The sequence below is a fragment of the Carassius auratus genome, chromosome 36, assembly GCF_003368295.1.
Source record: "Carassius auratus strain Wakin chromosome 36, ASM336829v1, whole genome shotgun sequence".
Taxonomy (NCBI): domain Eukaryota; kingdom Metazoa; phylum Chordata; class Actinopteri; order Cypriniformes; family Cyprinidae; genus Carassius; species Carassius auratus.
The window spans coordinates 2,873,142-2,891,426 of record NC_039278.1 but is presented as its reverse complement, the minus strand read 5'-3'; the positions used below and the strand labels follow the sequence as shown (position 1 = coordinate 2,891,426).

General features: G+C 37.9%; 1 protein-coding gene across 7 annotated transcripts in view; it reads right to left on the bottom strand.

Annotated features, from left to right (window-relative positions):
• Positions 1-1,013: 1,013 nt before the first annotated feature.
• The window catches only part of LOC113054967 (low-density lipoprotein receptor-related protein 1-like), a 181,190-nt gene continuing 163,918 nt past the window's right edge, over positions 1,014-18,285 (bottom strand). For 6 of the 7 annotated variants that reach the window (XM_026220798.1, XM_026220797.1, XM_026220799.1 and 3 more), the window contains 8 exons: positions 17,336-17,506; positions 16,909-17,070; positions 16,505-16,688; positions 14,217-14,315; positions 9,666-9,736; positions 6,303-6,396; positions 3,242-3,386; positions 2,103-2,372 (listed from right to left, as the gene is read on the bottom strand). In XM_026220798.1, coding sequence (XP_026076583.1) covers positions 2,232-2,372; positions 3,242-3,386; positions 6,303-6,396; positions 9,666-9,736; positions 14,217-14,315; positions 16,505-16,688; positions 16,909-17,070; positions 17,336-17,506 — 1,067 coding nt within the window. In that variant the 3' untranslated portion in view covers positions 2,103-2,231. Of the gene's footprint in view, positions 2,373-3,241; positions 3,387-6,302; positions 6,397-9,665; positions 9,737-14,216; positions 14,316-16,504; positions 16,689-16,908; positions 17,071-17,335; positions 17,507-18,285 lie in introns of all 7 variants that reach the window. The other variant, XM_026220795.1, reaches the window with a different exon arrangement.

Here is an 18,285-nt window from a genome sequence, read left to right as displayed (position 1 = left end):
GTTTCCCAGGAGGTCTCCCCCATCCAGATACTGACCAGGCTCAACTCTGCTTTGCTTCAGTGGGCAACCAGTCTTGGGCTGCAGGGTGATATGGCTGTAGTGTGACATAGTGTCGTTTGTGTTGTGCTTGTGTTACTTGCCTGCTTATTTTTGGATGTACCTTTTGATATTATTAAATCTTATTCTGGAAACATTACCTTCTTCATCATCATAGTTTCTACAACCATTTTGTGACAGCTGGTGCCTGTTTACTAGTGAGTGTCAATTAAGTATACAATAGTGGGGAAAATATGTCTAAGTCTTAAGGTAAGTAATTTCACTTCACATCAAGTGGCCATACTAACAATATTCTCAGGTGGCCATTTCTAGTAATTTAGCTCCTATCTACCAAATAAATATCATTTAACTTCATCATTCAGCTCATCTTAAAATATGCCCTCTGCCCTGCTTGCTCAAGGGCACTGAGTTCTGGATATAATAACCCCTCTTGTCATGTGGTTAATTACTCTGGATGAAAATAAGAAGTCAGAAAATAACACTGATGGTATCACAGGGACATCCACAGTTCACAGTCCAAGCCCTTCACAAGTGATTTTACTATCCTGATATTTAATTTTAAAATACAACTTTCCATGCATTTTGTACTACAAAAGTTGTCATCTTTCAACAAAAGATCAACTAAAGATCTTGGTATTAATAATTCATTATAAATGAATGCACTTTTGATTGTTTTTTTTTTTACCTTTTATGTTACAGCTAATTTTGACAAAAGCAGCATGTCAGCAACCAGCTGAGTAGGACAATATGGAAAAAAGTGGTAACACTTTATTTTATGGTTACACCTATTAGATACTTATTAGCATGCATATTAGAATACTAGAATATGCATATGCATACTAGAATATTAGCTATGTATTAGTGCTAATTAAGCACATATTAATGGCTTATTCTACATCCTTAATCCTACCCATTACCTAAATTTAACAACTACCTTACTATTAATAAGAAGGAAATTAAGAAGGAATTTAAGAATTTATTGAGAGAAAAGTTGTAGTTAATAGTTAACAAGTGTTACCTATTCTAAAGTGTTACCAAAAAAGGGTACATTTTAAAAGTAAAAGCAACATAATGGATGGCATATTTCAGAGGCAGATTACAATTACTCTTTACTTCATTCATCTGAAAATAAATACAGTACCAATCAAAAGCTGGGACACACCCACTCATTCTTTACAATTAATCTAAAATCTAACTGAAGTATGGGGATTATGTAGTGACCAAAGAAAAAAGTAATGAATCGGATCTCTTTTATGTTGTCTAAACTACAAAATGTTCATTTTCTTCACTCTTATTCAAACGATATTGAATTAGTTCTCAAATGTGCTGGTCTCCTAATAGTTGCTTTTTTATTTTACTATCCTTTCTAATGCAACCATTTTATTTGTTTTGCATTTGAACAAAAATGTTAAGTTTTGTAAAGAGTTTCATACATAGGCACAGTTTATTGTTGTCTATAAAACTAATTTCAAGCAGTTAAGCAGAAGCCTTTAGATCAAAAGGTTTTTAAAATCATGAGAAAACTTCGTGTCAAGTGTGTTCAAATCTACAACACTGACATTCTCATTTAAAAAAATCTGTTCTGAAAAAGCTTTTCTGTAATAAGCATATGCAATATTGCAATGGTTTGAATCTGTAATAATTATGACCTTACAATGGGAGTAGTAAAACTGGCACAAACGTAAAATTAATAACATTTGCTTGATATTGTAGTAAGTTTGAAGCAAACAACACTGGTTCCATGTCAAAGTATCCTTCTCCACACAGTCAGATATACAACAAACAGTTGGCATTACTGATGGAACAACATTTTTCTCTATACATTTCATACAAAAATAAAAAATGTCATCGTTCCAATCTCTTTTTTGACTCCATATTGCACAGAGGTAGTGGCTATCAAGGTTAAGGGGAGGTGACCTAAAAATTTAAACCCCAAAGAAAATAAAAAGACAAAAAAAATGTATATTCTGTTGTTGTGATGTTTTGTTGTGACCAGAGGAATTGTAAAAGAACAAAATATAATACTGCAATCACATACAAAAGTAGTCCTTCATTTTTGTACATTTTATACAGTGTTAACACTTAATCATTGATTTTCTTTCTGCTTTTTTTTTCATCTTTTTCTCAAAAAGGCAAATGGTATTTTCCATGTATGGACAAAACTGATGGACATTCTAAGCCAGGGGTTCCACCAGGGGCTCCTCGTCACCCCGTGATAGCAGTTCCTTCTTCTCATCTGTACTGGCCAGGGAATTACGGCTGTTGTGAGCTCCCATGTACAGAGTAGCATACACAGGATTCGTGAAGTTGGTCGGCTACAAGAGAAAAAGTTGGAAATATATTGGATCAGACCCGACTCTTTAGCTGAAAACCACAGGTGTGCAACAAAACATAGTCAGAATTTGAAGGCAGTGCTACTCCAGTCCTGGGGACCCCCAACCACTGCATATTTTACATCTCCATATAACACACCTGATTCAACTCATCAGCTCATTAATAGAGTCTGCAAGACTTGAACTGGATGTGGACTATGAGGGAGACGAGTGCAGTGCTAGGGTCCTAGCTTCCCCAGGACAGGTTTGAGAGACACTGTTTGAAGGCATCATATCCACACTCCTGACACAAAGATTGTTCCAATTAATATGCTGCCTTCAAAGAAACCATGTGCCCACTAGACAGCATTCAGTACATTAGTAATATATTGATACATTTGTATTATTTTAAATAACTGTTTGCTATTGGAATATACTGTAAAATGTAATTTATTGCTGCAATCATAACTTCAGTCTTCGGTGTCACATGATCCTTCAGAAATCATTCTAATATGCTGATTTGCTGCTCAATAAACATTTCTGTTTATTAGCAATGTTGAAAACAGGTGTGCTGGCCAATATTTCTGTGGATTGTTCCGGATTCTTTGATGAATAGAAAGTACCCCCCCCCCCCCCCCCCAAAAAAAAAAGAAAAAAAAGAAAAAAGAAAAATCAGCCTTTATTTCAAATAAAAACTTTTGTAACATTATACAATATATTACGTAATTTAACTGGCATCTATGATCAATTAGCAATTTAATGTGTTCTCGATGAATAAAAGTATCTGATCTTATCTAATTTTAGACTAAAAATGAAATAAAGCATGGGGCATGGGCATCTTTTAGAATTCATGTAGTTTGTTTTTATCTTACTTTGTCAGGATCCAGTGTGAAGTCAGCATCCAACAATTCTCCAACGTCCTCATCTTGCTCTCCTTCATAAATTTTATAGGCTGGGTTCCCAATTTCAACATTCATAGTGCCATTTGTCATTCTCTGATGCTGAAAGCCTTTGGCTCTGCAGATACACAATATACAGTTTTTATTCAGAGGAAATGATGTTGTGAGGTCAGTATTACACAGTACAAAGCAGCACAGGGAGAAATACGGCCACAACACAGAGGGATGCCACTAACAGTCACTGGAACAACCTAAAATGAAGCAACACCATCTTAAACCCAGCGTTTACCAACAAAAAAAATTATCTACAATTTTAAGCCAACCAACTTGATTGATGATTAGAAAATTCAGATCTATGATAAATTCAGATTTATTAATGTACAAAAGTATGTGTACAAAAAGGGTCGGGCTGTATGACAGTTAATCATCATTATTTACTCATCCTCATGTCATTCAAACCCATAAGACTTTAGTTCGTCTTCAGAACACAAATAAAGATATATTTTAAATGAAACTTGAGGGATTTCTGTTCCTCTTTTGAATGTCCATTTCACCAAAACTTTGAAACTTCGCAAACAGTTCATAAAGACATTGTAAAAGTTTAAGCTTTCATTTACCACATTTGACGTGCTCTGTATATACAGTATGTGTGTTGATCAATATTTACAGTATGTTAATAAAAGCCTAAGTTAAATCTGTTCTGTTAGTAAAGCCTGGCTAACACTACAGGAGTTTTAAAATCATAACCGATTTTGAAATCTGGTTGCATCACACACGTGAGGAGAATCTTTGCAGATTATCTTCCCTCAAATATTAAACATGCACACACTACAAGATTTGAACATCGTGGCACATCACACACTGCAAGATATCATTAAGATTACCATGCCAGAGGGAGCGCCTCATGTGATCTCATGCAGCAGATCATCACTGAATTTTTTTTTTAGCTTTGTGCACTCACCCAGGGCATTCAAAACTGAGACGATTTCACTCCACCTCTACTATTTCTACTTACAGTTGTGATGTGATTTCTACACATTATACAGACAGTTGTGTTACTAAAAAAAAAATAAAAAAATAACAAAAAACAGTTTCCTCTATCTCCACTATCCAATGAAGCCATACATCAGCTGTTTTGTACGGTGACGCATTGCTGCCACACACATATTATTTTTTCCACTCACCTGTGTAATAACGAGATGTTATGTCCTTTTAATGTCATCTTTTCTTGTTAAAAGGACATCTTTTCTCGTAATAACGACATCTTTTCTCGTAATAACGACATCTTTTAATATTTTTATTATGAAATGTTATGTCATTAAAACGACATATTTTTATCATTATAACGACATTATTTTAGATGGTACATTATGGGAGCGATAAGTCCGCGCTGCTGTCGCCTCAGTCTGACATAAACGAGGATCTGCACGCTGTTGAAATTATTTAAATACTAATGTATTTTAATGTAATGGTTTTAATTTTGTGATCAGATCAAAATAGTTATTTTTGAATAATCAACTCTCTGCTTAATATTTCTTTATTTGAATGACTGTTTGATTTAACAACAAATCGAAATACGAAAGAAAAAAAAAGAAATAAAGAGATTTTCTGATAGGCCAATAATATTAATAATAGACTATTATTATTATTATTTAATTATTTATTATTCGGGAGGGGGAAATCGGGGCTAAATCGGGCTAAAACTCCTGTAGTGTGAGCCAGGCTTATATGGGATCTAAATCCTGCCATGATTCAAAACTGAAAATAAAGCTCTGAAAGGTTGAAACTAAGTGTTTGAAAACTCAAAATCTTACAAAAAAAAGTTTTGCAAGATCAAAAAATAAGATTTGCAAACTTGCAAAATGTAAAACAATTAAAATATATCTGCAAACAGTATGTTGTTTTTGAGTTTTAACCATGTTGCGCAAAGAATTTTTCAGAGTTTCAAATTTGTCACTGTTCTCCCACTGTATTAGATTGTTTTCCAGGTTTGAAACCTTGTAAATGGTGATCTGAAAACTGGTGTGCGAATGTGTGAAAAAAAGTTTTGAAACTCTGAAAACAGAGTTTTGCAGGCTTGCAAAGTGTATATACTAAAACGCATTGAAGATAAGTTTTTGAGGTGATGGCTCATTTGTTAAGATATTTTCATTCTCATCTATCAAGTTCTCAATAACATGAGAAATTAATCAAATGACAAGTGCTTTTCATTTGTGATTAATAAATTCACTATTATATTATACAATAAGGAATTACCATATTGGTTAATAACTAAGGTTATGGAAACGTAATAATAAAATAAATTATTATCAACCACACTTTCATTTTCCCTTGCATTTCAAGTAAAAACTATTATCATGATATAGGATTCAGTTCTTACTGACCTCCCCAAGTAAAAATAAATAAAATATGCAAATGAAAAGCTATTGATAAGACTAACATTTACTTTAAGTTAAGGCCATTAAATGGCCACATTACCTTGATAAAACACTGGGTTTTGAACACAGAACATGCTCAGCAGATCAGTCTTGCTGAGAACCAATCTTAGATGATTATACAGTATTACAGCGGGACTTGTATGACTGTTTAAAACAATATGATAGGTTCTCATAGTCTAGCACAATTCGATCTATTTATTTATTCCCAGTAGCAGATTGCCACTTTCTCATCTGAACAAGGTCCAAACCACTTGTAGGGTTTAGTCAGGTGATTTGACAGAGGTATGACAGAAAGAGTTCGGGTGAGACCATGAAGACAACAAGAACATTTGAACCACAATTTGCCAAACCAGCAAGAAAGATGAACAGAATGGGGAGAGACAAAATAAAGACATAATGGACAAAAACCATTACCGCGGCCGTTTGGAGCAAGATTTGCCAAGCCTATGGAAAAGACCAGATGCGGTTTACCAAGAAAGGAGGAGAGAAAAGAGGTGTTTTGGGAATGGGAAGTTGCTTATATTTAACATTGTAACACTTTAGGGAGGTGAAAATCTTTTGAAAAGAGCAGAAGTACAATTGTATAATATACTCACCCTCTCATTCTTTTCCTGTACCATAATACTGCTCCTCCAATCAGCAACACCAGCAGTATCAGTAAAACCAGTGGAATAACTATTGAAGCTGTTCCTAAAAGAAAGATACATTGTTATTATTATACTCTATACTCTAGATGTATTATTTATTATAATCATACTCTAGATTTAATACTGTCACATGGAATTGATGTTGATAGTGTTGAAATTATTCAGCCAAGTGATGATATCTCAGATCATTATTTAGTTCTGTGTAAACTTCATATAGCCAAAATTGTAAATTCTACTTCTTGTTACAAGTATCGAAGAACCATCACTTCTACCACAAAAGACTGCTTTTTAAGTTATCTTCCTGATGTATCCAAATTCCTAAGCATATCCAAAACCTCAGAACAACTTGATGATGTAACAGAAAATATGGACTCTCTCTTTTCTAGCACTTTAAATACAGTTGCTCCTTTACGCTTAAGGAAGGTTAAGGAAAACAGTTTGACACCATGGTATAATGAGCATACTCGCACCCTAAAGAGAGCAGCCCCAAAAATGGAGCGCAGCTGGAGGAAAACAAAACTAGAGGTATTTTGTATTGCTTGGCGGGAAAGTAGCATATCCTATAGAAAAGCATTAAAAACTGCTAGATCTGATTACTTTTCTTCTCTTTTAGAAGAAAACAAACATAACCCCAGGTATTTATTCAATACAGTGGCTAAATTAATGAAAAATAAAGCCTCAAGAAGTGTTGACATTTCCCAACACCACAACAGTAATGACTTTATGAACTACTTTACTTCTAAAATCGATACTATTAGAGATAAAATTGCAACCATTCAGCCGTCAGCTACAGTATCACATCAGACAGTGCACTATAGACCCCCTGAGGAACAGTTCCACTCATTCTCTACTATAGGAGAGGAAGAATTGTAATAAACTTGTTAAATCATCTAAACCAAAAACATGTGTGTTAGACCCTATACCATCTAAGCTCCTAAAAGAGGTGCTTCCAGAAGTCATAGGTCCTCTTCTGACTATTATTAATTCCTCATTGTCATTAGGATATGTCCCCAAAACCTTCAAACTGGCTGTTATTAAGCCTCTCATAAAAAAACACAACTTGACCCCAGAGAACTTGTTAATTATAGACCAATCTCGTATCTCCCTTTTCTGTCCAAGATACTAGAAAAGGTGGTATCCTCACAATTATATTCCTTCTTAGAGAAAAATGGTATATGTGAGGATTTCCAGTCAGGATTTAGACCGTATCATAGTACTGAGACTGCTCTCCTTAGAGTTACAAATGATCTGCTCTTATCATCTGATCGTGGGTGTATCTCTCTATTAGTTTTATTGGATCTTAGTGCTGCTTTGACACAATTGACCACAACATTCTTTTGCATAGACTTGAACACTTTGTTGGCATCAGTGGAAGTGCATTAGCATGGTTTAAATCGTACTTATATGATCGCCATCAGTTCGTAGCAGTGAATGAAGATTTATCATATCGATCACAAGTGCAGTATGGAGTACCTCAAGGCTCAGTACTAGGGCCGCTACTCTTCATGCTTTATATGTTACCCTTGGGAGATATCATCAGGAAACATGGTGTAAGCTTTCACTGTTATGCTGATGATACTCAGCTTTATATTTCCTCGCAGCCCGGTGAAACACACCAATTTGAAAAACTAATGGAATGCATAGTCGAAATAAAAAATTTGATGACGAGCAATTTCTTACTGCTAAATTCAGAAAAAACAGAGGTGTTAATCATAGGGCCTAAAAACTCTGCTTGTAATAACCTAGAACACTGTTTAAGACTTGATGGTTGCTCTGTCAATTCTTCGTCATCAGTTAGGAACCTAGGTGTGCTACTTGATCGCAATCTTTCCTTAGAAAGCCACGTTTCTAGCATTTGTAAAACTGCATTTTTCCATCTCAAAAATATATCTAAATTACGGCCTATGCTCTCAATGTCAAATGCAGAAATGTTAATCCATGCATTTATGACTTCAAGGTTAGACTATTGTAATGCTTTATTGGGTGGTTGTTCTGCACGCTTGGTAAACAAACTACAGCTAGTCCAAAATGCAGCAGCAAGAGTTCTTACTAGAACCAGGAAGTATGACCATATTAGCCCGGTCCTGTCCACACTGCACTGGCTCCCTATCAAACATCGTATAGATTTTAAAATATTGCTTATTACTTATAAAGCCCTGAATGGTTTAGCACCTCAGTATTTGAATGAGCTCCTTTTACATTATACTCCTCTACGTCCGCTACGTTCTCAAAACTCAGGCAATTTGATAATACCTAGAATATCAAAATCAACTGCGGGCGGCAGATCCTTTTCCTATTTGGCGCCTAAACTCTGGAATAACCTACCTAACATTGTTCGGGAGGCAGACACACTCTTGCAGTTTAAATCTAGATTAAAGACCCATCTCTTTAACCTGGCATACACATAACATACTAATATGCTTTTAATATCCAAATCCGTTAAAGGATTTTTAGGCTGCATTAATTAGGTAAACCGGAACCGGAAACATTTCACATAACACCGTACTTTCTACATCATTAGAAGAATGGCATCTACGCTAATATTTGTCTGTTTCTCTCTTGTTCCGAGGTCATCGTGGCCACCAGATCCAGTCTGTATCCAGATCAGACGGTCACTGCAGTCACCCGGATCCAGTACGTATCCAGACCAGATGGTGGATCAACACCTAGAAAGGACCTCTACTGCCCTGAAAGACAGCGGAGACCAGGACAACTAGAGCCCCAGATACAGGTCCCCTGTAAAGACCTTGTCTCAGAGGACCACCAGGACAAGACCACAGGAAACAGATGATTCTTCTGCACAATCTGACTTTGCTGCAGCCTGGAATTGAACTACTGGTTTCGTCTGGTCAGAGGAGAACTGGCCCCCCAACTGAGCCTGGTTTCTCCCAAGGTTTTTTTCTCCATTCTGTCACCGATGGAGTTTCGGTTCCTTGCTTAGTTGGGGTCACTTCATCTACAGCAATATCATTGACTTGATTGCAAATAAATGCACAGACACTATTTAAACTGAACAGAGATGACATAACTGAATTCAATGATGAACTGCCTTTAACTATCATTTTGCATTATTGAGACACTGTTTTCCAAATGAATGTTGTTCAGTGCTTTGACGCAATGTATTTTGTTTAAAGCACTATATAAATAAAGGTGATTGATTGATTGATTGATAACAAATATTATTAAGATTTTGGAGAATTTTCGTTTACACCACCATCAAAAGTATATATGTTTAACAAAACCCTCACAGATATTGACACCTATTGTCCTAACATGTTACTAACATGTTGTAGAATTGAAAAATGGACTTACGGCCACTGGATTCAGTATTTTCATTGGTAGCAGGATTCTCACATCGATGTCCCTCCCATCCAAGAGGACATCTACATGAAGAAACAGAGGAATTTACCACACACACACACATGCACCCACATTATATATATATATATATATATATATATATATATATATATATATATATATATATATATATATATATATATATATATATATAGATAGATAGATAGATAGATAGATTAAAAACAGCTATATCAAGACCATATTTTATAGCACGTGTTCAGTGTTTGGGCCATGCCCACACTCAATCAGTGCTTGTGGATGGTACATGTCCTCTGTGTGAGAACACGCCGATGGGTACGCTCTGCTTGCAGGTCGCATTATTTTCCAAAAGGCCGCAAGTCACCCCTTTTGCTTCCTATTCCAGTCCTTCGACTTCCGGGTATGTGGCCGCATCGATGTGCGTAGAGGAAGAGTGTAGTGAGGAGGGAATGGTTCTGCCGGTTGATTCCTCTCGGACTTCCTGATCCTCCTAAGTGTCATGAACCATGGTAAAGTTTCTGGATGGGTTTGATAGCTCATCTTTGGGTAAGCTCAATTTCTCATTTGGGGCTTGTGATGAAGATGAAGGGTTGAGTTTCATTCAGCCCTGCTTGCCCGGGTGCCCAAGAGTATTGGGCTGGAGTTGTCTTCTCCACCCTGTCCCAAACGCTTATAGCTCGATGATTTGTTTCTGGATGCTGAGCGTGACTCTAACACACGATCAGCTTCAGATTCTTCCCCGAGGTGCACAAGGAGCTGATGAAATTGTGAAAGGCCAAGATATGATATACCGGTTCCTCTGCCCACACGGCACGGCCAGCAAGTGGGTATACGGAGGTCCCTCAGGTGGAGAGAGCTATTGCAGTGCATCTTTGCCAAAATGCCACCACATGGTGGGGCTATCCAAGACTCCTGTCCAGGGCCTGTAAGTTCTTTTCATCTCTGTCAGCGAAAGCTTAAGCAGCTTCTGGATATGCTGTGTCCCCTCTGCATGTCATGGCCATCCTGCAGATCTACCAGGCCAAGGCATTGAAAGAACTGCACGATGGTGGTCCCAATCCAGAAGTCTTGCTCCGAGCTATGTCATGGTGCAGGCTCTGGGATGGGCGATGTCCACTGTGTTGTCCAATAGCACCACCTGTGGCTCAATCTGGCTTAGATGCGGGATGCTCAGAAAATACGCTTTCTCAATGCCCCCATTTCCCGGGTTAGACTCTTTGGAGACACCGTGGAAGAATTTTCCCAGCAATTATCTAGTTAAGATCCAGACAGAGCCCATTAAACACTTCCTGCCTCTGTGGGGGTCATCCCTGCATCACGAGACAGCTGCCTCCAACTGCTCCTTGCCGAGGATGGCCCCCTCTAAGGACTACTGAGGTTCAACAGCATGTTAGACTGGTAGAGAAGTCCCAACAGTGGTCTTCTTCTCACAGGAAGGTGGGAACGCCTACTCGTTTTCAGGAGACTAAGAACCATCACAAAGCTTCAAAGCGGTCCAGCTCAGTTATGCGATACAGTTCACCAATCGCCTGCCAAAGTTGCATTCTCTTCACCTCTGTAGAAAGGGAGCATGCTGCTGTTCATTCGGGCAGAGATTGTTACCCTTCTCTTGAAAGTTGCGCTAGAGCCTGTCCCCCCAGCCGAGAGGAAAAAGGGGTTTTACAGCCCCTACTTCATAGTACCCAAGTAATGCTTACTCTCAAACACATTTAAACATGGATCATGTATCAGAATTGGTTTGTGGCAATAGATCGTTTCAGCATGGGCTTCATACCCGAGTCCCAACATGGGCATGGCGCCAGGTCACACACTGTGTGAGAATCACACCGGAGTGTTGTCCAGATGGACAACATGGCAACAGTGGCCTATATCAACCACCAGGGTGGTGGTCGCTCCCGTCGTATGCCACAACTTGCCCGCCATCTCCTAGTGTGGAGCCAGCAGATCCTCAAGTCCTTGCATGCCATTTTCATTATGGGTGACCTCAACCATGTAGTGGACTCCCTCTCATGTCAGGTCTCGCACCAAGGAGAATGGAGGTTTTAGACCCAACCAGTTCGGCTAATTTGGAGTCAATTTGGCTAGGCACAGATCTTTTAGCCTCACCAAAATCCACTAATTTCCCACTGTGGTATTCCCTGACCAAGGGCTCTCTCTGCATGGATGCACAGGTGCACAGCTGGCCCAGGGGTCTACACAAGTATGCGTTTCCACCAGTGAGCCTCATCGCACAGATTCTGTGCAAGGTCAGGGAGGATGAAGAGCAAGTCTTGATGGTGGACCCTTTTTGGCCCAACAAGACTTGGCTCTTAGACATGGTGCCACCCTGGCAGATTCACCTGAGAAGAGACCTTCTCTCTCAGAGGAAGGGCACAATATGGCACCCATGCCCAGATCTCTGGAACCTGCATGTTTGGTACCTGGACGCAACCAAGAAGATTTCAGGGAACACACACCCACAGTGGTGAAAACCTTCACACAGGTCAAGGCCCCCTCGACGAAGTGGAAATATGACTTGAAGTGGCACATTTTCATAGATTGGTGTTCTTCCCAGGTGAAGGACCCCAGGTGAAGGACCCGTTCTTCCCAGGTGAAGGATCAGTGCTTTCCTTCCACCAGCAAGGCCTGGATAGGATAGGCCTGTCTGCCTCTACACTTAAGATGTACGTGGCTGCCATTGCAGCTAATCAAGACACCATAGACGGCTGATTGGTAGGGAAACACATTCTGGTTATCAGATTCCTAAGAGGTGCCCGGAGGTTAAATCCTCCTAGTCTACGCCTTATCCCCTCTTGGGATCTATCTGTGGTCCTTCAAGCCTTACAGAGAGATCCATTTGAGCCCCTACAGTCAGTTGAGCTTGGTATCCTCTCTATGAAGATGACCTTCCTGATTGCGCTCACTTCAATCAAGATGGTGGGGGATCTCCAACCTTTATCCTGAGACTCTGGCCTTGATATGACCCAAGGTTCCCAATACTCCTTTTAGAAATCAGGTGGTGACTTTGCAAGCTATTCCCCAACAGGAGAATTGCTGGAGACAGGAGAATACTGTCTCCAAACAGAGGATTTCCCACTGGATTGTGGGTGTATCCTAAAGGCCTATGAGCCCAAAGGCTTACCATGCCCGCTGGGAGTGAGGGCTCACTCGACCATGGGGGTCGCGGCTTCTTCAGCCTTAGCGAACAGTGCTTCATTAGTAGATATCTGTAAAGCTGCAAGTTGGGCTCCACCTTACACATTTGCCAGATTTTATAATCAGAAATTGAACCGGATTCATCTAGGGTGTTTAACACTAGTTCTTCGCCTAAAATGGCCAGAATGGTGAAGAGCTTGCTTAGAACTTTCCCTTTTGGAGGTGAAATATTTTTTTCTTATTGTGTACAGTTCAGTGTATTCTTATGAACCCTTCTTACAGACTATCCTCCATCACTTAGCACTTTTTGTGTAATTAAGTTTTGTGGAGGAACTCACTACTTGAATCTATTACTTGTAGGATTCCTCTAGTGATCTTTTGTAAGAGATTAGGGCTTCAAATGTAGCAGCTCCTATTGTGGCCCCATATGTGCACTTATTCACTGCACTGTCGCTAACCAGGTATCAGTGTTTCCCTTAGATGGACAATTGATCTGTCTTGTTACTGTGCTTAGTAGTTTTCTCCTTACATGGGGCACATAATAGAAACATTCTCTATGTAGAACTTCCCTTCAGTGAGTCCACAGGATGTATACCCACATATTTCCTCCCAAGGTTGGGGAGGTTGGATGTGGTCTCTGTAGCGTACTTTCTCCGCTGGGAAGAGAATGCTACCCAACGTTATCAACCAGGACTTTTCAGCTTTTCATCTGAATTCTTATTTTTGAAAAGAGAAAAAGCTCCATTTGAGATGACCTTTGCCTTATATGGCGGCTTTTCCAGCTGTGATAAGTGAGGTCATAAGTCTTGGGAGTTGGAGGGTTATGAGAAGGAGAGGTGCATTTGGTTGTGACATGCTGGGCTTGTCACATTTGCTCTCCTGTGAACTCGTAACATGGTTCAGTAGCATTTTGTATAGGGACCCCTAGTTTCAGACTTCGACACAACGTCAAAGTGACCGACTGAAAGGGAAATTAGGTTTAATACTGTGTATTGGGATTATGCATGCTAGCTTTATATCAAGAAACCATGTAGATTAAATAAAATAATTTGGAGTGGTAGTGAATATGATTGCGTGTTCATGTGGTACCACTGAGTATGTTTAGGTTACATGACTTGCAGTGCTGTAATCGTTAACTAAGATACACTATTATGAATGGTTTTACGTAATTAAAATAAAGCAAAAAAAAAATATATATAATAAATATTAGAAGATATACCTTAACTTCAAAAACGTAATGACAAATATAATTAAGTTTAAGTACTGAAATTACAAAAGCTAAAATTTAAATAAAAATAATATCAAAACAGTAATATAAAGCTAATTCAAATGTATTCATTAATGTATAATAAACAAATATATAAGTGAAACTGAAATAGCACAGCTTACTTGCACTGTGGGTAGTTTGTGGCACTAAGAGTGCACTGCCCATTAGCACAGTACCCATCACATGTATAACAGCTTGGCTGGATTCTGCCACTGGTACAGCTATAACACAGAGTAAACACATTCAATTTCAACTTCAGTCAATAAAAAAATCAGTGCAACCAAAAAAACATGGATGGACATTATGTACACATTGTTGACATTATGAACATTAAAGTTTCCAAACATCAATGTATGTGTAAGGAGAGAACAACACTTCTGCAGTGCAGTTGCTTTTATCCACTGTGAAATGCCATTGTTTCAAAACCTGAAAACAAGTTTGCATTTTAGCATTTCCAGATCCAGTCAGAGTTTTTGGTTAAATGCCTGAAATAAGGTAGGTGTTTAACACAAGTTGAAAATATTTTCAGAATTGTATATTAGATAATACCTTACTCATGATTTAAATGTTATGAAACACCAAACACGTAGGGATGTAGCTCAACTCATGATTCGATTCAAGATTATTATTATTATTATTATTACTTACAAAATGAGATTTAAGACAAATTATAAAATAATTGTGTCCTTTTATTGTTGCTTGGACAAAATGGTGCATGTTTCTTTTTGCAATTTAAATATAACACTATAATAATATATTAATATAGCACTTGCATAGTATTGCTCTTTTGTTGGTTTTGATTGCTTCTATTGTACTGATTTGTAAGTAGCACGATTAATCGCATGCAATTGTCATTGCGTGTCTCTTTAAATGCTTTCAAATGAAGCGGCACTTAATATACAGAGTCATAGTTTCGCTGACAAGCTACGCAATATCATAATCATCTGTGATTATGAACGTGATATTGCGTAGCTTGTCAGTGAACTATGCTCTGTATATTAAGTGCCGCTCCATGTAAGTGTAAACGTATCGAGATAAATCAAATATCGTAAATAATGTGACAATATCGAGATTTATTTATTTATTTTTTCATATATTGCCCAGCCCTACACTCAGGAACCTGGAACACAGCTAAGACCAAGTGAGGCACACACTCCCATGAGTCTCTTCAAAAAGGTTTTTTGTCCCTCAGAGCACATAAACAATATACACTTTGGAAATGTTAGGTATGTGATGTTCATTTATGTATTTCAACATAACACAATACCAGTCAAAAGCTTTTGAGCAGTAAGAAATGTCATATTTTTGTAAAGAATTAAACTTCTGCTCACCAAGCATTTATTTGTATTCAAAATACAGTACATAAAGTTGCATTTGCTAAATCAGTAATATTGTGAAATATTTTGACAATCTAAATGAATTGCTTTCTATTTGGATATATTTTAAAATGTAATTTATTCCTGTAACCAAAGCTACATTTTCAGCATCATTACTCCAGCCTTACTCTAAGTGTAACAATATACACTGTACCATTCAAAAGCTTGGAGTCAGTATATATAGAAATTACATGTGATAAAACTATGCTGTTCTTCTGCACTTTCTATTCATAAAAAAAAGGACAGCGAAAAAATTATTCTCAGTTCTTTTCAACATTAATAATAATAATAATAATAATAATAATAATAATAATTCATCTTTTTTTGAGTAGCAAATTAGAATATTGGAATGTTTTCTGAAGGATCGTGTAACTGGGGTAATGATACTAAAAAAATCAGCTTTGAAAGTCAGTTGTTTGTTCTTACTAAACTGTTTAACTGCACTCGCAAGTAAATCTCAAGTTATTTTTTGGGATAATTAAATATATTTTAAATAAACTTCAAAAATAAAAATATATACATTTATTTTGTCCTCACATTCTTTCTTGTAACTCCTCCCTCTCAGTCACACACCTGACTGAAAGGCTCATTATGCAGCTCATTATGCGGGTCTTTGTCTTCTCAGGTGTAAATCACACTAATATTCATGTTCAATGATGCCTACTCGCATATGCCTTTTAGAAACAAAAAGTGTCTTAGAAAATTGAGTGAGTAAACAAGATGATTTTCACATCATTTTGAAGCAAAAATTCTAGGCTAAAAGCTTCAGGTTCGACAGTCTTGTGAACAAATGTTCTGTATGTGTTTTATGAGCTGTCAAAACTTCTCCAGGACCCAAAACCCCCTTAGACCTCAGAGGGTTACGATGTGATTATAAATCACATGACTGGCCATAGATTAGCTTCTTCTCATAGTAGGATGTCAAATGATTTCAAGTGGAAGAGAACTGAGATTTAGAAAGTAAATGGATCAATTTGACTTTTGTTCGTAGCCCTAGCATATGTATATGTGTACTAGAGCATGAGAATGTGTACCTGCATGTTACATCTCCATGTGGCTGGTAGATGTTGGTGGGAATACACTTGCCATCACGGCAATAGTGGCACTTGTCCACTTCACATTTCTTGCCGATGAAGCGTGGAGGGCAGTGACATTGTCTCGACCCATCGCTGGACTGCATACATGTCCCTCCATGGTCACAGAATTCATCACATGACCCTGTTAGAAGAGTAGAGAACACAGTTTAAAACCACACTTCATCTGAATTAGTTTCTTCATCATGGCTTAAAGATCATCTTTAGATCTAATCAACACCCGGTTCACAATTATCCAATGTGTAGATTTAAAATGAAACTTCTGTCCAATGGAAACGTTTGGAAAGACCTAAAAATGTATTCATTATATTTCCAGAGCCAGTAGAAGGGGCTGTAGTACTTACGATATTGGCACTGGTCTCCCAGGAAGTCTGTAGGGCAGCTGCAGGTGGGCTGGTTTCCACGATTAACTGTGCAGTTTCCTCCATTCTTACAGTAGTTCTCACATGTGCGCTGGTTACAGTGGGGTCCTGTGAAGCCTGCCAGACAACGGCAAGTCGGAGCTCCTGAAAATATGATGAAACAAGATATTTCTGTTTACTTATTATAGTAACATAATATGCCTTTTAAATACATATTGTGGTAAGAAAGCCATGCAAGTGTCAACATTGGTCCTCAACCACCTCAACAAACATGGAAGTGGTGAGATGCAAGAGACAGGTGACCAATGTCTCCCAGGATTCACTAATTTGTTGAACAGCAGTGCGATGTAAGAATAGACACGTGAGACGATATTTAAAGCCCATGTGGTGTGTTTTTGTGGTGCTGTACCTGTAGGAGATGCAGTACACGTTCCTCCATTCTGGCAGTACTCTTTACACTGGTTTAGCTCACACCTCTCTCCTCCATAGTTGGGCTGACAGCGACACTTGGGTTGTTTTCTGGCATTCAGGACACAAGTTCCACCATTCAGACAAACCAGGTTACAGGTGCCACTCGGAGCTGAGGGAAGGCAAAGAAACAGATAAACACTGCATTAACTTTTTTTTCTTTTTTGTCATTTTTTTAAAGTTCGACCCAAGTGAACAATCCATTTTATTTCCACAATGTTATATTTCAGAGTAAAATATAATATTAAACTAGAACAAAATGTAGAATGGTACTTAACTTGATAGCTATTTTTAATGATTAAACGGAACCCGTGACATCGACATTGCTGAGCTGTTTGAGCTACAGGAACACTATTTTCTTCCAGGCTCAAAGCCCAGATTCACTCCTTTATTTTCTCTCTGGATTAAAATCCTTTGAAAAGAAATCACTACTAATTCTGCCAAAGAAAGTTGGGCGATATAACCAAAATCTTATTTCATGGTATGGGGATTTTTATTGCGTAATAATGATACATATCATGATTTAGTTATTCTTATTTTATTTTTGTTATTAAAATAAGAACAAAAAAGTAAATGACAAACAATAGGACAAATAGTACAAAGATGGGCATTTTGACATAATTGTGCGTGAATTTGGATATTCAATCACAGTTAGATGTAAAAGAGATGTGATTTCATGATTGCATGCTGTCTGAGAGAGTGCAGCTTTCTGTGTGCACACTTCAAGTATCCATTTCTACCATCATCTCGACATATACCATCATACTACCCAGCCCTAGTGCCAAAATTCATGCATTTATCATCCTCAAGATGAGCTGAGCAACGTCCTTGAGGAGCTTGACATGTTGCAGTCTTCTTTCCTTGAGGATGGGACTTTGCATAAAAAAATAC